At 39.4% G+C, this 22,158-nt stretch overlaps 1 protein-coding gene across 2 annotated transcripts in view; it reads left to right on the top strand.

Moving 5' to 3' along the window:
* sgcd (sarcoglycan, delta (dystrophin-associated glycoprotein)) overlaps positions 1-22,158 on the top strand; it is a 207,337-nt gene that overhangs the window by 135,821 nt on the left and 49,358 nt on the right. For both annotated transcript variants that reach the window (XM_084388062.1, XM_084388061.1), the window contains exons 3-5: positions 14,015-14,116; positions 19,367-19,454; positions 21,167-21,286. In XM_084388062.1, the coding sequence (XP_084244188.1) occupies positions 14,015-14,116; positions 19,367-19,454; positions 21,167-21,286 (310 nt within the window). The remainder of the gene's footprint in view (positions 1-14,014; positions 14,117-19,366; positions 19,455-21,166; positions 21,287-22,158) is intronic.

Raw genomic sequence — 22,158 nt, forward strand, 5'->3', positions numbered from 1 at the left:
CCATACACTAATGGTTGTTAGCTTTTTTAATTACTATCCCAAGGCACATCAGCTGGCGAACCATTTGACAGAAAAGGAGTCTATATAAAGAAAGATGAGTTTACACAAACTTTATAGCTATGGCAGCAAGACAGCGAGTACTTGTTTTAAATCAAAGACGGCGCCGTCCGCGGAGCCAGTTAGTGTATGTCAACTACATGGCTGGTGGATAATCAGCATACGTTGTGGAGAACATTAACACACTTATGGCCGTAAGGGTTTGGGATTGCACACTTGCTAAATTATAAACACATACTCATATTTATTTCTGCATGTACATATTTCAATGAGCCCCGATAAATGCAGTTTGTACTATTTCTAAAACGCTTCTTTATAAAGAACATTGTTTTCTCAATACTTTACCTATACCGCTGTGAAGGAAAGAGCGCACAATCGATCATCGAGGCATCGATATCAACCTATTCAGCGCCTCCACCATGGACAGCACCTGCTAAGTTAAGAACTTAAGAAGGTTTACCTTAAGCAACATCCTAAGGTATAGTTCGGAGAACACACGTAGGAAAGGTATACCTGTAGTTAAGGTGTACCTTTTGAGTCTTCGTAGCGCGCTAAGAGACAACGTTATCGGAGAACGCAGCCCAGTTCACTTTGAAAGTGTTGCATAATGTGCGTTTTGCAGCTATTTCACCACAAGCGTTGTATTTCTTAAATTAAAGGGACAGTTTACCCCAAAAATGAAATTAATGTCATAATTTATTGTATGCCTTTCTGTCTTCCGTGAAACAAGAAAGAAGACATTTTGAAGAATGTTGATTCTGCCCTTTTCTGTATAGTAAAAATGGCTAGGGACCATGGTTAAAAAGCTGGACAAAAAAGCACAATAAAAGTGTCATAAAAGTGGTCCATATGACTCGTACACTATTTCAAGTCAACTGAAAGCTTTTTGTGAAGAACAGGCTAAGATTTCCATTGTTATTCTCTGAAAAATGATTTCGGCAGCCATGGTCTTAAAATACAGCAGCCATAAAATACATCTTTTCTCAGAATTGTGAGATATAAACGAGTAATAAAGGCCAATTATAAGAAAAAAAGACTGACTTTTTTCTTCAGATTTGCACGTTTATTTCTCACAATTCTGACTTTATAACACGCAATTGCGACTTTATATCATGCAATTCTTACTTTATATCTCCCAATTGTGTGTTTAAAGTCAGAATTGCGAGATATAAACATGCAATTCGTGTTTTTACGAGAAAAAAAGTACGAATAGCGAGTTTATTTCTCGCAATTGTAAGTTTATATCCCACAATTCTGACTTTAAAACTCACAATTGGGACTTTACATGACGCAATTATGACTTTATAACTCGCAATTGTGATTTTATATCAAGCAATTCTGATATAAAAAGTTGAATTGCAAGATGTAAACTCGCAATTGTGAGAAAAAAAGTCTCATTTACCTTTTTATTTTTTTATTCTGTGGCGGAAACAAGCTTCCATAGGTTTGAGATGACGTTAACCTTACAAAATAAATAAATGCATGGACATGAAAAATGTATTAAAGTCAAAACTATTTCATAGTCTTATCTGTATATTATCTTACAAATTCTGCTAAGACAACATAATCAAGATGACAACAGTTTTGTTCGTGTGGAACAAGAGAGAATGAGTGCACAGTGTGATATGAGAGACATGAAAGTAGCGCCAGTTTCAGTTACCTGGATAAACACACTGATTTACTGTTTTACCAAGGACTATCGCAAATATTAGAAAATATCTGACTTCTAAATGTCGCTTCTAAATTCATTTAGATGAACTATTCCTTTAAACGGAACAAACATCTCAGTCTCCACCACTTCCCTGTGTTCTTCACATTCTTTCCATTTCTCCCTGCACTCCTGAGAAATGCCACGTTCCTATGATAGATGATCTAAGGGCGGCTTCTCCGACTTTGAGGAACTCGATCAGATCTCGAGATGGAGCCTCCAGCAAGCCGAGAGGCAATTCCATCGATACGCATCTGAGGGTACACATGGGCTACAGCAGGGATATGGCTATCACTTGTGATCCAAGCGAAATAGGCTTCCCATGTTTTAGGTTGAATTCGAGAGGGTGCAACTTCTTATCTTCTCTTTGAGAAAACAATTTACCTGACACCAAGATACAAAGAAGCAGCACTTGTTCTTAAATAAACTTTCTATTTAATTTGGGACGGACAAAACAACATTGGATTACCCTGCGTTGGGAGTTTGGAGCAGTCGTCATCTTTTTCCTCCTGACTGCTCTCCTCACTATCCTCTTTTCTTTCAAAAATGGTAGGTGATGATGTTTTTTTTTGTTGTTTGTTTTGTTTTTTAACATTAATGACACAGACAACAGCAGGAATATTAGGTTGCTGTCACTTTAAGACCTAATGCATGGAACGAATATACTGACACACATCCAGTTTCTTTCTCAACTGTTCACTTACGACATAACAGAGAGAATGTGTTCTTTCAAGCGCAAGTAAACTTGAAAGAGGAATAAATAAGGTGTTTGAGCACTGTCTGAAACATCTCTCTCTCTCTCTCTCTCTCTCTCTCTCTCTCTCTCTCTCTCTCTCTCTCTCTCTCTCTCTCTCTCTCTCTCTCTCTCGAAACAGATGAATCTGGCAACATTTGATCACGTTGGTTGTTTTACATATCGCGGCAGTTCAGAAATTCAAATGTCCAACGAGTGGTGCTAAAAGGTCAATGCTCTAGCACATGTTTTTTTTAAAACACTATTTGTTTAAAAAGGAACAAAAATGTATGGTATTTTACTGCCTCTAATGTTAATTTCAGCTGGAAACTGCAGGGAATTGTATGTACATGTACGCTTTGGAGTTTGGCTAAACTATAGAAACTATAAACTAGAGGCACATTTTTTCCCAATGAGCCAAAATTTGAAAAGAGGACATTTTGAAGTTTGAATCTTTTTTATTATACTTTAATATCTTCTCTTCTGTGGCCTTCATAAAATCACAGGATGAAGAAAGTGATACTAACCTACAACTATGCATTATTTATGATCACACATTCTCCATTAGATTAAACCGAGAGTGGATTGGCATGGAATTAAATGTTGTAATCCCTCAGCATATTTAAATGCTGCTTCTTAATCTGAACAGGATTCAGACCAAATTCATTTCCATGGAAACACTGACACCTAGCTTTGCATGTGTCACGTCATCTTAGACATTTTTCTGCTTGGATACACAATTTCTTATTGGCAGCATCTTTCCTTCACCATACATGCAAAGCAACTCATATAGTTTATACAAATTGGCACGGTGTAGTATCATCCACACTAGGTTGCTGTGAAGTGACTGCTGCTGCCTGAAATATAGGTTAAACAGTAAATGTTTAACAGGTAAAACAGACAGCATTAGAAACATTATTTGCATTGCAAAGGTGGTATGTTTTGAAAATGTCATTTTTCAGTAGTGGCATTTTGCCGACTTACTGAATGCAATTACACAGAAATCCAAATCGATTTGGACACCAATTAACCCTGCTAATTTACTCTGTGAATATTTTCCCTGCGAATGAAACACTAGCATACAGGTTAACCAAAAAGTCTCCCGTATGAGCAATTCCGGCTCTTTATTTGTTCTTTATTTCTCTCCTCAGGTAAAAAAGGGAAAGGAATGCAATCCGTTGACGTCTCTCTAACAATTGTTCACCCTCTTGCTCTGACTTTCATTATTCATAGCGATTTTGCAACAAAGATGCATTTAAATCTCTCAGTGGTGAGTCTTTTTAGGGCGTCATGTTCTTTGGCGAGGTTGCAGTGCTCTGCAGAGCTCACTGGGTGTTGACGTGCGCTATGTCGATGGCATCAAAGCGTGCACATCAAATAAGTGCGGAGCCTTGTGTGACTGTAATGCAAATGAGTGTCCGTTCCAGATAGAATCACAGGCTTTCAGTATCACATCTGTCAACAAGGGTGTTCTGGTTATGTAGGCTAATGTGTTGCCCTCATTCATTCAGATGAATGGACTTGGACTTTAATGCCAGGTTCAGACTACACAATATTTTTTTCTGTTACGATAGTCACTGTGTCAGATTAGATTGCTGTTTTGTCACAGGCAAGAAACATGTCAGACTATGTTGCTTCTTGACCAATCATCGCTTGTCGTCTTTAACGTCATCGAGAAGGCGGAACTTGAGACTGACTTCCGGAAACAAGAGCTAATTCACCCTTCGCAGGGAGTTTGATTGACAGGCGATCTGACCAATCATAATCCGCCATCCACCGAATCTGCCATTTTTGTCCGACAAAGCTGTCAGGAGAGTTAGTAGATTAAACTCGGTGGATTTGAACTTGAAAAACTGTGTTCCCTTTCAGTCAGTCACTACGAGTTACGTCAGTGACTGACGAAATGGGGGTTTCGCTAGAGAGCCCTATCACCTTCGAGTTATTAGAAAACGAGCCAATGGTATGAAAATACCATGGGTCTGCGGAAGTTGCATCGCGAACTGTTCCGGCATACGCCACCGTGTGGGTATAAAAGGAACCGCGAGTGCAATCTCGCATTATGTTTATGCTTCGGAGCTGATGTGCTTCTCTTCACCTTCATCAAGAGCAACGAGCATCTCTCTTCAGTCGGTGTTGGTGTGACAGCGTGTTTCAGCGGGTTCACGGTCCTGCTGCTCGTCTGTGCAGTGACTTCGCACATGGCTCATGTTCTCCCCTGGGCACTTCAGCACTGCTAAAGAGAGCTTTCTTTGTTCTAAAAGAGCTGCATGGGCATCGCTTTAATCACGCTCAGGCAGCACTCGTGGATGAGTCATGTTCTCAATGCGGGAACATGGCCATTGCGATACTTAGATCGAGACTCAATGACCTCCTTGGGGAGGATGACCTGGTCATCAGGTTCCTTAGAGGGGCGTTAAATCCTCCACATATGCCCTCTTTGGACCTTGCAGTGGTACTATCTGCACTGTAGAGAGCTCCCTTCGAGCCATTGCACTCAGTCGAGCTTAAGTACCTCTCTATGAAGACGACGCTCCTGGTTGCTTTGGCCTCCATCAAGAGGGTAGGGGACCTGCAGGCATTTTCAGTTGATGAAGCATGCCTGGAATTTGTGCCCAAGGTTCCCACCACTCCCTTCAGGGATCAGGTGGTGAACCTGCAAGCGCTGCCCTTGAAGGAGGCAGACCCAGCCTTGGCACTGCTCTGTCCAGTACGCGCCCTTCGTGCTTACGTAGACAGAACGCTGTGTTTCAGGACCTCGGAACAGCTCTTTGTCTGTTTCGGTGGGAAGCTGAAGGGAAAGGCTCTCTCCAAGCAGAGGTTGTCTCACAGGATAGTGGACACTATTGTCATGGCTTACCAGGTGCAGGGCCTGCAATGCCCCCTAGGGCTGAAGGCACATTCCACTCGGAGCGTTGCTTCCTCCTGGGCGCTAGCGCATGGTGCCTCGCTAACAGACATCTATAGAGCTGCAGGCTGGGCGACACCTAATACATTCACAAGATTCTACAGTCTCCGTGTAGAGCCAGTGTCCTCTCGTGTACTCACTCCCTGTGGCCAGTAAGTAGGACCTGCTCAGTGTCATCGCTTGCTGCGCCATTCCACTCCACGGACTGGATACATGCGCTATTTTATTCAGATGAGTTCTCCATAGACCCTGAGTTCCTCCTGCACTGTTGATGCCGTCACCAGAGTGCATGCCCGGTTTGACAGCCCTCCTGATTGGCTAGGTGCCTCCATGTGCATGGTTACCTACTTGGGCAACCCCCACGTGTGTATTTCCATGGTAAGTCTCCTCCGAGCACGTGTCTTTCCCTCGGCAAGACCTCTCTTGCCATCTCGAGGTTGAAACATTCCACTGCAGGCTGGATACCTCTGAGTTCTCCATATGCATTCTGTACTCAGGTCATATGTGTATTCTTGTCCTCCCTGCGGGTAGGTGCTGTGTTACATATTCCACCTGGGATATGCTACCCAGTGTACCTTTGTATTCTTGCGTTAGCCTGGCCCTTCGCTCGTGCTAGCCTCACGACAAGGAGCTGGGCTTGCGCAGGACACTGGAAGACAGCCGCAGTGGCGAGATTAGATTGGGACCCCCATTTCGTCAGTCACTGATGTAACTCGTAGTGACTGACTGAAAGGGAACGTCTCGGTTATGTATGTTACGTCCACATGCCACTACCGCTGAAACGGCCGGGGCGCATAGTAACCATAATGCGAGATTGCACTCGCGGCTCCTTTCATACCCACACGGTGGGCCGGAGTTCGCAATGCAAATTCTGCAGACCCATGGTATTTTCATACCATTGGCTCATTTTCTAATAACTCGAAGGTCATAGGGCTCTTTAGCGAAACCTCCATTTCGTCAGTCACTGACGTAACGTCTCCCTTCCCTCCTTCAGGGTTACATACGTAACCGAGACGTTTACTGACGTCTTTCCACGGTTGAAACAACATTCCTTATGATGTTTATTCATGTTTATTGGATGCTATAAATTAACTAGAAGGAAGAGATGACTGGTTCACGAGCAGCTTTAACTGAGTCTCTACAGCGATCTATCACGACACATTAAAGTATCACAAAACGGTATTTATCTGCTCTGTCCTGTCTGTCAGCGTGTTGTTAGTATCCTCTTTGCTCCGCGATGTATTTTTCATGCCTGAGAACATGATGTGGCGTGAAAGCAGCATGACTTTTCGGACATAGGAACAGTAACTAACGGTCAATTACAGTACTCACCGGGTTGCTGAAGCACCTCCGCTATTTTTCATCAGCATTTATCTTGTTTCACTCTTTCGTGGTATTTCATAAAGTCTGGAGTATTATTGCCATAGTTCCAAAAACCTTTCCTCCATTACATAATTCCACCTAGCAGCACCAATATCATCAGTCTTTCACTCCGCCATGTTTGAAAGCTGTGTACGGAGGAGCTTCTGTGCTTCTATTGGTCCAAAAAAAAAAAAAAAAAGCTAGTCTTTCTGTTGTGACACCGTGAAGCATAGCAGAAGCGATGTCGGTTGTCTTCCAATATGACACACTATGGCTACGAGATGAAACTATTGATTCTTGCTTCCCGACCCCCATTGTCGTTTAAAATCACTACATCAAACGCATCGTGCCAAAATGGCCTGATATCATGTAGTCTGAACCCGGCATATGGGACAATGCAATATAGTTATTTATTCATTCTCATGTTGCTCCCAACCTGAATGTTGGAAGAGATTTTTGGAAGAGTCTTTAAAGTCAGCATGAAATGGAAATTGCAATAGTATTTTCTTCCCTATTGTAGTGTATATCTGTGTGAAACAGATTCTGGAACAAGAAAATGTAATCATTATTGTTTGCTGTTGCTGTGATGTCATGTGAGTGACAGGTTGTCCCGCCCTCACGTCAAATCAGTAAACACATCATCAGAGAAGAGATGTTGCTGCAAGAGGGAGGTATATAGATGGATGGATGGATGGATGGATGGATGGATGGATGGATGGATGGAGTGCCGTCACAGAGCGGCAGTAAGATTGCATTTTAAAGTGCAATCACATTTTTTTAAATATATAAAAAACTAGGGCTGCAAATAGTGCAGCCCTAGTTTGTGTACATGTTCACAAATGAGATATGTTGAGATAGCTTTGGTAATGGAAGCTATCATTTAGATATAAATCAGACAGCTTTGGTGGAGGAAGCTACCCTATTCATGGCTTTACAACCTTGGCAACAGAATGACTTTTAAATTGTGGGGAATGAAGATGGTTGGGTTGTAATGTCACTATATGGTGAAGACTGGGCTCATAAATATTAATTAGCTTGCACTGACATTGCTTGGTAATCTTCCTAGACCATCCAGTCATGTTAGCTAATTAAGATTCAAGAGCTAAACCTTCACCTTCTACTGTTTCGAAATTGCTATCCTGTGCAGTGTGCAGATGTGCTTGACTTGTACAGCCTTGCATACTTTCTGTGCTTTTTTGGCATTGAGATGCACATATAAAGCAAGTTTTATGCTTGCTCAGATATTTTATTTTATTTTCTCGTCATTTCCTTTTAATAATAATGAATACATAATCAAGAGATTATGTAGGAGAGCGCATCTCCGAGGTGTCAAACCTCAAATGTCATCAAGTCAACATAATAATCATAGTCAATCATAATAGTCACATACTCAAATGAGGGGAAGGATAGTCATTCACTACCCTTCCCCTCATTCATTTTTTAAAGTTAGACATCAACCTTCTTACTATTCCTGTCTATTCATTATTAACAATATAACAAAAACATTTAAGAATGTCTGTTTCAGAATGTCCCCCCTGTGCATCTACCAACCCCGAAAACGTGAAAAGTGACAACCCAGTAACTTTGTTTTGGTAGGACTTTCTCTGCAAGCATGTCAAAAAATAAGCAGATCAGATTTCGCTCCCCTTCTGATGTAGGAAGGGGATCTTATTATAATATAACTGCCCCTTAATCTGCACGTTTCCAAACACAGCGCCGCCATTTGGTTTCCGCAAGCGACAACACTATAGCCAGTTCTAACGCAATAGCAAAAGTTTGAGCAAAGCATGCAAACTGTTCTGTCGTTGGCTGCACAGACAAGCACAGAACACTATTTGACAAAAACAATGTCACAGCTGTCTTATAAAGACCTCAGGGAACTGTCAACTTGTGTTTAAGTTAAACATGACAGTACATGCAAGTCGATGAGATGAATCAATGTAACTCCACAACAACTACATAAATGTATCCACTAACCATTCAGAAACGTCCAGGTGCAGTCTAAAAGTTGCAACATCTTCCTGAGTATTTCCGTAAGGCTGCACTCATTTGCATTTAAAGGGACACACACAAAAATGGCTCGTTTTTGTCACACCCAAAAAGGGGCAAATTTGACAAGCTATAATAAATTATCTGGGGGGTATTTTGAGCTGAAATTTCACAGACACATTCTGGGGACACCATGGATTTACATTACATCTTGTGAAAAGGGGCATAATACGTCACCTCTAAAATATCAGGAGAGTTCTATACTATTGCGGAAGTTAGAGATTAGATATAAACGACCCGGATATGTAATAATGATTGACAAAACATTTATGCATTAAAGGGTTAATCCCAAATCATTTTATTATGTTGATAGCTTGATGAGTCAAATTCACAGGTGAAGCAAATATCATTGATCATCTTCTAACAAGGCCACATATAAATGTCTGGGTAGATTAATTGGTAGGCAAACAATCAGTTCTCATAATCACCATGTTGAATGGAGGAGAAATCTGAGGGCCGAATTGTTATGGCAAGGCAACTGGGTCAGATTATCTCTGAAATGGCAAGGTTTATGTGTTGCTCCTGGTCAGCAGTGGTGAGAATTTACCAACAGTGGCCCGATGAGGGATAAACTATAAACCGGCGACTGGGTGTTGTCAAGCTCATCGATGTGCAAGGGCAGCAAAGGCTATCCCCTATGGTCCGAGCCAATAGAAGGTCCACTGTGTCACACAGCAAACAAAAATGATGATTATGGGGTGAATGTGTCACAATCGAATGGGGCTGTGTAGCCGCAGACCAATCAGAGTGTCAATGATGACCCCTGTCCACCTTGAAAGTACAATACTTTATACATGAAAATATACAGTTGCTTTATATTTTAGAAAGGGGGTCCCATCAAAGCCCAAGGAGAAATGATCACACTTGGAGGTCTGGAACCTAGAATACATTTTTCTACTAATTCCACAATAGCTTATTCGCAAGATATGTGTCTTTCTCCCTTCTTTCTTTCTTTTAAAGCACTCTAAACTGTCCATCCCCTCAATGTCACAGCATCAGATAAAGGAGATTGTTTTTTCACTCGACCCCTCTTTGCAATTCTTGTCTCCTCTCTCACACATTCTCTTCCACAATAAATATCAAACAGCCAGTGCAGTGACACTGGTGGTGGAAATCAATTTACTCCTTGATGCTGCATAAACTGTGGCACGCCAGAGGAGGTTTGTTGATTCCCGCATGGTACCGTGCCGAAACACACCTGAGAGTTTTCGGCCTTTCTGTCAGCTGCTGCAAACATGCCTGAATAATTCATCATATTCTTTGCCTTTCCTCTGCCCATATCTGCCACTCCTTCGATTCTGCTTTGATTCATGTAGAGAAAGACCTGGAAATATTCACTATCATATGGCGCCTAATCTCGTTCTCCTTCCTTCCCCTTCTCCTGTATCTTTAATTAGTTTGCATTCTATCACCACAAAAGCCAAGTTTTACTTCCAACCTGCCCTAAATCTCTTCTACTGAAAAAATAATAAATAAATGTGGGATTTTTGGATCTGGGTTTGGAACATGATAGTTGGTTACAAGCAGCTAATTAGCTTGATTGTAATGTTAAATTTGTCAACTATTTTAATTTTTTTGGTTTTAGCCCTTTATCAAATTTTTTGTTTTTTGGCATATTTAGTCAACCTATCCTGTTTTTTGGTTAGTCAAGTTTTAGTCAACTAAAATTCTGGAAATTTAAGTCTATTTTTTTATCATTGTTTGATTCTCTTCTTCCCTTTTATATAGGCTAATAAGGTACCAAATAGTAAACACTGTGATTCCACACACTGACTTTGATTCCTATCCACATGCTAATGTGTCTTCTCAGTCCAAACAGACCTGCAAATTGCAACAGCATGACTCAAAGAGTTTGTTACGGAAGTCAGACATAGTAAAACTTATTCCCCATATTTGCTCATGTTAATGGCAGTTGTGCAAAGAAAATGGCCAGCAGACCAAAGCAGGGTACAATTGTGACAGGCACTTTGATCCTTTGATGTGAACGTTATTAAATATGGTGATAAGAGCTTGTGAGGGATAGGAAGTGGCAAAAGATTCCTCACCAAAGGCTTCAGACTTCAAAGCAAACAGTCTATGTTTACTGTAAGAGTAATGTTAAAATAGAAAGCTGAGCTATTGGGACCTTGTATCAAAACACATTTGCATGCATTTAATGCTTAGTGCAAGCCCGGAGTGGCCATCGGGAGAATTGGGAGAATTCCTGGCGGGCCGCCCTAAGGTTGGGCTGGCAGGAACCTTCCACTTGGTTCGATATAAACACAGTTTCACATGGGATGTGGAAAGCACAAGTCCCTAGTTCATTTTCAATGAGAGACAAACAAAACAGTCAAATCGTGGGCGGTTCTAGCGGCAAATACGATGTGCGAGCAGTGCTCGTACACCCGAAAGCCCGTCACTTGCACGTGCAGCTCTTCGTAGTTGTTATAAATATTATTATATGGTGTAAATATTACGCACACAGTAAAGTGAGCCACATGACCTCTCCCCTGCTTTCTCTCCATGCGTCAAATGCATGTTACAGTATTGGGTGACTAATAATTGAAGTAACTATCACACATCTTTCCTTTTTATATAAAGCAGCGCATCAGTTTATGCTATGCATGTAAAAAACATTAGTTTTCTTGTCATTTGGCAGAGAGTATAGATACTCTCTCTCTCACACATGTGCACACCCAGAGAGAAAGAGTGAATCCGCATAGGCCTATCCATGTACAGAACAGATAATAGTTGTAAAACACAAGTTTATGTGCTAGGTTTAAATATGTTCTTTCTTGTTTGTTTTTGTTTTTTCCTGACAAACTAATGGAAAATTTTGAATTATCCGTCAATGTTTTTAAAATCAAAGTAAATGATTAACATTTTTGTAACAATATCATGTTTTTTATACAGTTGAAGCATGACATTTTAGTCTAATCCACACTGCTGTCTGATATTAATTTTAATTTATTGGATGTTCAAAGACATGCAATGTGAGTATAGGCCAGCGGGGGAGTGAGGAGGGGGACAATCACACCAGGGCACGGTACAAGGCAACCATGCCTAGTGTGAGTCCACCCTAAGGGAATGTCTAAATATGGCTACACTAATTTTATTTTATATTGTCAATAGAAAACCAAACACCTTTTTTGTTGCTCAACGCGGCAAATTCTTTCATTGATTCCTATTGAAATTATGGAGTTTCGTATGGCTCAAAAAAAGTGCTGAAGGCTTGTTGAAACTGCTTGCTTTGTTAAAGTTTTCCTTGTCAATGGAAAGTGAAATATTTGTTATTATATTACTTGATTTGAATCACTTGATGTTCTTCTGGGATTTCTGTTGAGGATGAATGGATAAATGGATTTGGTGTTGATTTTTTTACTACTAAAAACTATAATTTTTTTATTTGAAAATATATTTATTAATTTATTTACACCTTTTTTTTTCACTGAAATTTTCTGCAAACTGCCTAAAACTTCTTGTGACATGAGGGTTCTGGACCCCAGTTTGAAAACCACTGTTTTATAAATCTATAATTGTCTATTTTAATTCTTTAACATTGAAACACATATGAGGGATGTCTCATTGACATTATATAAATCACTGTAGAAAAAAAGAAAGAAGGTTAAACGGTGTTTTTGTTTTCTTATTTTCCAGTGAAAACACCCTTAAAAGAAGACACTGTAGATTTATTGAGAAGCACAATCATGTAAAATATTAATACTTGTTTTCAGAAAATACAAATTTCTTTTTTCTTTTTTACCTCATTGGCATTATTAAGCATAAACGTAAAAAAAGTGTTAGAGGTTTTATGTTAATTGATAAAAAAGTCTTGCTTTAAATTTAGCTTTTTAAAATGTAATTTTGCTTTCAATTTAAATATTATTTAACGAATGTTTACAATTTGTTACTGGACAAAAATACTGATTGATAAATATATATTTGTTTAAAGGCAGGGTCGGCAGTTTAAAAAAAAAAAGAAAAAAAAGAATTTTTTATTTTTATTTATATACCAATACATAATTAAAATGTAAGTACTCTGAAAAAGAGAGTATACAAATTGAGTGTCTGTAGTTCTCTCAGGGCTGCAATAAACACAGCTACTTATTCCATTCACTCCCACCCCCTCCCTTCTGGGCTCCTTCCAAAGCCACGCCCCCAAAACACATGAACGCGCGATGCCTACCGCTCAGCTGGAGGACGCGTTTGCCAGCGCCGAGCAGAGAGGAGTAGTGCCATGTGCACTATGTTCCAGTAGTGCATGTAGTGACATCATGTCAGAATCACATGTAATAAAATACCTAACTTTATCATTATGAATATAAACAACTAACATGGCTGTTAGTACTCACTATCAAGCTAGCATATCGATACTGGTAAAGTTTAAAATATATTGAGTTTGATTCGGTAACGAGCTAGTAACATAAGGCAAAGCTAAAAACAGGTTGCATTGATACACGGTTTCCCATTACCATCAGTTACACTGTGATGAAGGTAAATTTCGTGTAAGATTCATAACATATACGGTGTTTTGCATGTAAGAGCTTCCACGATGAAAGCACTGTTGGCTCTGATGAGGACTAACATTACACTCCGGTGACAAGTAGCCTACCTTTCTACCTTACTAGTTCCTTTTTTTGCCTTGTTTGCCTTCGCTGACTGTATATGCTGGTACTGGGAATTTTGACTGCTCTTTCTCTACCATTATTGTGATTCTTCCTAGCTTCCGTGCCTCTCTCCGTGCCTCTTCCCCTCCTCGAGTCAAACGGGTGTGCGCATGTGGGCAGCTCCTGTAGCAGCAGGGGTGGTAGCCATGGTAGCGAGGGAGAGTGACAGTCGCCCAGCCAATCATTTCATTCGTTCCGAATGGAAATAAGTAGCTGTGTTTATTGTGCCCTGAGAGGACTACAGACACTCGATTTTTATACTCTCCTTTTCAGAGTACTTACATTTTAATTATGTATTGGTATAAAGAAAGTTTAAACAAATGTGGAAACATTTTTTTTTAGAAAAAAACTGCAGACTCTGCCTTTAAGACAAAGATTCACTCATTCACTGCAGTGAGGCAAATTCTAATTACATACATTTCTTCCAAATTACTTCCATGTCATAATCTAAAAATGTTTTAACAAAAACTCGTAAGCATCTTTTTTCATTCATGTCATTAACCTGTTGTATTTCTCTCTCCCTTTCCTCTCTTTCTCTCCACCTCTTTCTACAGGATGGCATGGGTAACCTGCGTATCACAGAAAGAGGCCTGAAACTGGAGGGCGATTCGGAATTCCTTCAGCCGCTGTATGCCAAAGAAATCCAGTCCAGACCAGTAAGTGCACATCAGGGCCTGTCAGCATGGTGTCTGCGCGATAGCAGGGAGGACATACATTCTCTCTCTCACACAATGTCCGGGCGTAATAATATCAGTGAGGCTGCAGTGGATGGATGGCTTGATAATGTGTAGGGTGCTGGCGTTATCTCATCTGTCTAGCACGAGTGAGACTAGAGAGAGTGAAAGACAGAGTGATAGAAAAAAAACAGACAGAGGAGATGAGGTGAGGTGAATAGCAATGGCCTGATGGGACTGGTGATGAGAGGAAACTCCCATCCACTGCAGTAGGAAATAAAAGACTCATGGTATGCATGCATGGTAAAAATAAACGACGCAAAGCAGAAAACGTGGAGGGAAGCGCTTTTGATAACTAACATTTGCCATTTTTGGGGTCAGGGACACATTAACTTACTGGAGTGGGATTTTTCTCCATCTCTGGTAAGATAGCAATCATGATGATAAGTGTGTTCATTAATTATTAGGGGTGCAACGGATGAAATTGATTCCTCTTTTGCATTTACTTGCACTTTAACGGACACATACACACAAAATTATGTCAAAATACCCGTCTCGACAAGTATTCTCTTCTATCATAAGTGAACAGTTGAGAAAGAAACCGGATGTGTGTCAGTATATTCAGTCCGTGCATTCGGTGTTAAAGTGACAGCAGCCTAATATTCCTGCTGTTGTCTGTGCCGTTAATGTTAATAGAATACAATACAGCTTTAACAAAGATGAACCTATATTTAATTTCTACAGTGAACAAATAGTGTTATTTTACATTTAGGCAGCTTGTAGGATAAGTGTGCCGCGTAAAGTTAGCCTGGCAAGCCAGACCTACATCAAGATGTTAGGTCTGGCAACTCACCATTGGCACGGCTCAATCCGAAGGGCGGGATAAACGGTTGTCTTTCAAATTCCCTCTGCATGCAATAGCCACAACCAACCAGAGTGTTTTCCCTCCAGCGGAGCTAGTTGATAGATTAAACTTTTGCTGTATCTGGTCGGGAAAACTACGAACACATCTTCCTCTTTTAAGAATGACTTAAGTGCCGTTCTTTGTTCTTTTCTCAAAGAAAAGCCGAGAAACTCCAAGTCCTCCAGAGTCGTGGCCAAAGCCGATTCGAAAGACCGCTGTTCGCCATTCTTTGTTTTCAAGTTGCAGGGAATTCACGCAAAACCGTCACAACTCTGCCGTCATTATGTTAAGCCCGCCCACCGACTCTATACACGATTTGATTGGCCTGATTAGAGTTTGTTTTTTCCAGCTCGACACTCAACGGAGAGTTGCTAGACTACCTTGGCTGCATATATAGATACAGTAGATAGATAGATAGATAGATAGATAGATAGATAGATAGATAGATAGATAGATAGATAGATAGATAGATAGATAGATAGATAGATAGATAGATAGATAGATAGATAGATAGATATACATTTTCAGATGCTTTCATTCAAAGCAAGTTGCAGAAGATGCATTGCAGAAACATTCCCATAAAGTGCCATAGCACAGAACTGTCACCACAGTAACTCACCAGATGTTGCCACATTTCTAGTTCACAGCAACCTGGGGATGCATCTACCAACCAATTGATCCGCTAGTGCTTAACTGACTGCCACATACTGAAGTATACAAAATGATTAACGGAATTTTATTTTTTAAATAAAGGATATCAAAGAATTTACTATAGTTACATCAGATTCATTGAAATAGAAATTAAATATTTACTACTAATCTTCATTATTTCACACTCTCTTTTGTGATGATGCCTTCAAATGTAATATTCCAAACCTTTTTTTTTTTTTTTTGATGTATGTTAGATGGTACATTTTAGATGGTATATAGATGTTTAGATGTTTTATTCAGAAGGTCACAGCGTATGAATAATTGAACACCAGTTGCATTCCTGATGTTTCTCTGTGTAAACAACTCTCATATGATGAATCTGGTTCACATTTCTATTACATTGAGACTTTAATGTCAGAATTGACCTTGTTTACTTTGTCATTGCCCATTTTGGTTTGTATTCTGCACGATTCACAAAAAAAATGTCTTCTTTAAAAACTTGCTCAGCCTTTAATTTTCCTTTTCGGCTGGTGTCACAAATCCTTCCAACTTTTTCTAACCCCGCCTCTTTAATAATCACCTGGTCGTTTTTTTCTCATTGCAATTCTGAAATATGTCAGATTTTTGTAACATATTGATGTTCATACTGTTTAATGTTCAATCACGTATACAGTACAGTGTTATAATTGATATATAACCAGGCTTGACTTTAACACTCACCAACTGCGTGTAGACTTCAGCAGTGGCGTGTAATGCAGTCACTCCTTTTAGCCAGTTTGGTGGGTTGAATTTTATGTATAATATATACATTTTTCAATTGTAGTCTGAAATAATAAACTATAAGTGCAATGTAGTGTTATCAAAAATATAGATTTTCCGATACATATCGATACTGAAATATCTGAAACGCTTCCAATAATCATTTTCCACAGAATAGATACACGATACAAGCTGCACTTTCTCATCTCTCATCTCTCCGACAGCAAGTAACACACAAACCCGCCTTCCCTCACTCACTAATTTTATTTGCTCTGGATGAATATACACCCAAAGTGAATGAGCATAAAGCCTCTTCTCAGTACAAAATTTAGTTCGCTGCTTGTTGCGCTTAAAGAGTCAAATACACACAAAGTAATGTCAAAATGCCGGTCTTGGCGAGTGTTAACGTATGTTTTTATGTGAACCTAAACAGTTGTGTATCAGTATAATGGGTCTGTAAGTCAGGTCTTAAAGTGACAGCAGCCTAATATACCTAATGCCAAATTATGAGATTATATAAAAAATATCTAAATGGCAGTTTTCCCCCATGTTATTGATGTCAAAATTGTGGACAATGAAAATGTTGAGTGGCTAGTAGCTTTGGAAAACCACTAGCCACAGTGACTGGTGAGCAAAAAAGTTAATGTCAAGCCAAGAACCAACTCAAAAAAAAAAAAAAAAACTTTAGAATTTAAGATGTAAATATGTATTTTCCTGATGTAAATTTCCTCAATGACAAGGAATTTAATGAAATATATGTGCATATCATAGAAAATATAGCTTGTGTTCCTCTTAATTAGTCTCACACATTTTTTTTTTTCTGTTTCTGACCTATTTTTTGCAGATGTTCCCACAATAATGAAGCGCATCTGAAAATAAAGCATTTTACACTTGAGTTAAAACAGAGCAGCAAAACTAAAATGCATAATTTAAATTAAAGACGTATCTCTGGGTTTTAATGTGCAACACAGTATCTTTATTTAAAGAGTAAACTGGAGCTTGAAATATTGTTCACGATTATGACAGATATCTGTATTTTTTTTTTTTTTACTATTTTCAGCTGTTTGCAGATAAATGCTTTGTATTTATATTATTTTTTTTATCTATTCTTGGAGGAGACCATCTGCCCAACATTTAAATCAACCCAGACATGCATGCTGTGTGAATGTTTGATCAGCCCCTAAGCACAGAGAGAAATCTTTACCAAGTGTTTGCACAGAACCCTGCCTAAGGAGAGACTTCACAAATGATTATATTGTGCACTCACAGGCAAACGTGTAACACTGCAATAATAAGCATTGTTGTCTTATTTTCCTGATACAATATTTAAACAGCCTTAAAAGACACATTCACCTGATTAGCATGACTACATAAAATATTAAGACTTGTTTTCCGAGAATGTATCTTGATTGTGTGTATTTTGCACTGGCTGATTTTTTCATTAGTTTTAAACAGAATAATAATTGTGTGAGAGAGAGAGAGAGAGAAAGAAAGTTCAGGTAGAAATAGCTCTTTAAAGGTGCAGTAAGCAATTTCTGATAAACACTGTTGAAAGTGGATTGGACCAATCACCACAACAAACTTGTAGCCAATCAGGAGCAGGAGGCATGTCCACTCATGATTGGGGAGGAGAGAGAGTGAGCAAGAGGGAGATTTGAAGAAAGACTGTTGAAAGAGAGACGGCTGAGAGACATTACATTCCTTGTCGTTAGTGCGTCATCTTCGCTTTATTTTTCAAGAAGCATTATTTTGCTTTGCTTCTGCTATGATAAAGCGACATCTAGGGCCCTATTTTAACGATCTGAAACGCAAGTATCAAACGCGTTACGCAAGTAACTTTGGCGGTTCTCGGGCGCTGTTTCTATTCTACCGGCGGGATAAATGTCAAATGGGTTGGTCTGAAGTAGCTACATTACTCATAGGTGTGGTTTGGGGCGTGACGTGAAATAAACCAATCAGAGCGTCATCTCACATTCCCTTTAAGAGCAGGCGCGCTTGTTCCATGGAGGATTGCTATAATAATGGCGGATTTGCCAGGACCGGTTCACAGCCGAGGAGACCGACGTTCTCGTCAGGGCCGTAAAAGACAGAGAAGTGACATTGTATGGGGATGGGAGAAACCCATCCAAATAAGCTTAGGTTAAACTGGCGTATAATAATTTTGGTAAATGTGTAAGCTAGATTTATGCCTATTTTTTTTCACATCTTAATGGACACCACAATGATTTCCCTCATGTGGAATAGTTTTCCTTGTAATTATTTATGGTTTGCAAAATGGCAACTGCTGCGTCTGTGTGTAGATGAGAGAAGCAAAGGTTTATGCGCGTTGTGCACACACTACATTATGGCCAAGCATGCGCCCTTAAAATAGCATCTGAACGCGCCACTGAAAACGCGCCACTGACTTTAGATTAGGTTTTTCCTGGTCTGTGGCAGAATTGTTTTCTGAAACTGCAAAATAGCACCAGGGAACGTTTGTGCCGGAACACGCCTCCTCTTTTCGCTGAACCGCCCCCGGGAGCGCAAGTTCATTCCCTAAGTTACCGATGTGCGTCTGTGGAGGGAAAAGTCTGCTGTGCGTCGGGTGCAAAATAGGAATAATACATGCATCGGTGTACAAAGTCAATTGCACTGGGTGCAAGATAGGGCCCCTACTCTTGCATTACGTGTTTGGGCATTTTTTGGGGGGCGGAGCAATGAGCAATGGTGTGTTTGTTTGGGTTATCAACAGTGTTCAACAATGATTCTCAGAAATCGCTTACTGCACCTTTAACATAACAATTGCAGGTTACCACTTTTTACAGTGTGGAAGACAATTTGTATTTTTCTCTTTTTTTTTTTTTTTTTTTGCATTACAAGTAAAAAAGTTGAATTTATTTATTTTTTATTTATTTGTTGACTCTTCTTTTTAATGTCAGGGAAGCCCATTGTTCCTGCAGTCTTCTAAGAACGTGTCTGTCAACATCCTCAACGAGAAGAAGCAATTAGTATCTCAACTCGTTGCAGGTAAGCACACAAATACAAACACACTTAAGCTAAGAATTGCTTAAAAACCCTCATGCAACCCCTTTGTGCTAATGACAATGGTCTTGCTCCCCAAGATTTCGCAGACTATAAATCGGAATGAAGATTTCTCGCCCCATCTCTGTGGGCGTTTATATTAGGGTAGATAGCATGAAATGAAATATTCACTGAACTCAGGAGGCGACTATACGGGCCAATCCGCTCACAGGAGGAAAATGAATCCAGGCAGCTATAATGTTAGATTTTATGGGACAGATGGTTAAATTACTATTTTGAAAGAGTTAAAGGGTTATTTGATAGCCAGATTGTTATAGTCTCATCCTTCTCATGATGTAGCCTTTATAACTGTGACTAGAGACTTCATTACAGCGCAGTAATTGCATGTGCACGGATGCATGTACTATTAAGTCCTGGTTAATAGCGTACTAGTAAGGCTATATTTTAATGAAAGTAATTTAGCCTTAAATGGACTAGTTAAGTGACTTTCACTTGAGTTATGGTGCTAGAACAACTGTATACAAAACAAAATTAAGTGGAAGTGTAAGACCAAGTATATGTTTCATTAATTGAATTCTATTGTGCATTGTATACTAGATGGTCAGAAAAGTCATGAATGTGCCAAATGGCAAATATTTTAATTGCTTGCTGCTTGTTTGCAATATTTTAGAGATGTAACGGTACACAGACGTCACGGTTCAGGACGTAGATCGGTTTTGGGGTCACGGTTCGATACGAGTTTGGTACAACAGGAAAAAGCAACAAACTCCTAAGGTTTTTTTTTTTTTTTTTTTTTTTTGAACATATATTGATGTACAGTATTACAGTTTGTTTCACCTAGTGGCACTCAGTCCCCCTGAGGTATTTGGTACAGTACTGCCTCCTTTAGTGTTTTAAGCACTAAACAGAATGCACTCTTGCATAGGTCCTCTTTTTTTGTAGGGCTAGTAAAAAACAAAGGTTGTTTGGTTCACAATCAGCTACAATACTGAAAAGCATCTCTTGTTTTATAAAAATACAAAATGAATGGAATAATGAAAAATAAAACTTGTGCAGAGATTCATTGTTGCATTCCTGTAGTCTTTTTCTGCCTAGCTTCGGTGATTGGCACATCTGGATGATGTAATTTGATATCATTTGAGATTCCTCATTGCTTAAAAAAAAATATTGTTGATTTGTTACTCTAACTGAGAGATTGACCAATGTTGCACGGTAAAATGCAACGGCTGTTTTCAAGCTTATTGGTTTTATCAAGGTGTTGTGCGTAGCCTGCGCTGTCATTTTCTTTGCGCAGGAGAGTTCATTAACATGCGGTGACAAAGACGGATGCACAAAGTTAAATATTCTGGGAAGTTTGTGGAGCGTCTCTAAAATGAAACAAAACTCAGCTTATAAACTACTAGCAAGCTCTTGCGTGCCATCTGAACTCTTGTTTTGGGTTGGTGGATAGATTGTCTCTTCGTCTTCTGCTCTTTTTCCTGTTGTGGCGGAAAGCAAACAGCGTTGCATTACCGTGCACGCCCCCTTCTGGATTGGAGTGTGGATCGCCACCAAACCGTGACGTACATTCCGTGACGGTTCGAGGCGAATACATGTACCGTTACACCCCTAATATATATATAATAATAATTTGAGCTAGATTCTTTGGTGACACATGGAAAATGTTCTTCATAAACTGTAAAATATATTTTTGCCAGGTTCTCATGGAGTTCATGCACGGGGCAAAATGCTGGAGGTAAAATCAAGTGCAGGAAAACTGCTCTTCTCTGCGGACGACCATGAGGTGGTAGTTGGTGCAGAGAGATTACGAGTTATGGGTGAGTGAACATTTCAATTATAACACATTTGAGGGTATTAAACTTTTTTATGCTCACAGAAAACCTTAGCCCTGTTCCCATTACACAGTTGTTTGGCACAGTCAACAAAGAGAAAGCTGAAGTGCTAACTGAGCCTCACAATACTGATTTTAAGCACAGACTGGCATGAGACATTGTCCTTCTTGTACGAATTGTGTTGGTAATTGATACAGTGGTATAATTCAATAAGTACATCCAGAGCTTTGATGTCAAAGTCCATTTCACACATTTAAGAACCCTCCAAAAACAATGGCAAAGCAACTACTACAATATAATGAAACATTTGACATTTATTTGTTGCTTTCAAAAATAAATTCAATACTATTTGCAATAATATTGTCTTAACATACAGATTTTCAAACTGGGGTCTGAGGACAAGGAAGTTTGGGGGGGATTCTACACATGCATTTTTTCAGCGCTGTTAAACTTAACATGTTAAAGTAATCAAAAATTCAGGAAACTCCAAGGTACTCTCTTTAGAAAGATTAAAAAGCCTTTATTGTTATGGCTTGGTCATCTTTAAACCTTTAAAACACTCCGACGCATTTCGGCATACAAGCCTTCGTCAGGGAGTCAGCGTGTTAAAGTAATCATTGATTTTGACACAACTACTGAATTATATTGTTGTTCCAATCAAAATGTTATTCCGTTGATTTTTATTTTATTGCTGTATAGTTGATAGAAAGTAAATATTTTCCAGATATTATTTGAACAGTTTTGGCTTTAGTACAGAGACAATATAGTATCTTTATTATTATGATTATTATTAAAGGCATATTGGCCCATTTATTCTAGTCCTATTAGCATGTTGAAAGAATATTGGCACAAATCGT

This window comes from Rutilus rutilus, assembly GCF_951802725.1.
Source record: "Rutilus rutilus genome assembly, chromosome: 18".
NCBI lineage: Eukaryota > Metazoa > Chordata > Actinopteri > Cypriniformes > Leuciscidae > Rutilus > Rutilus rutilus.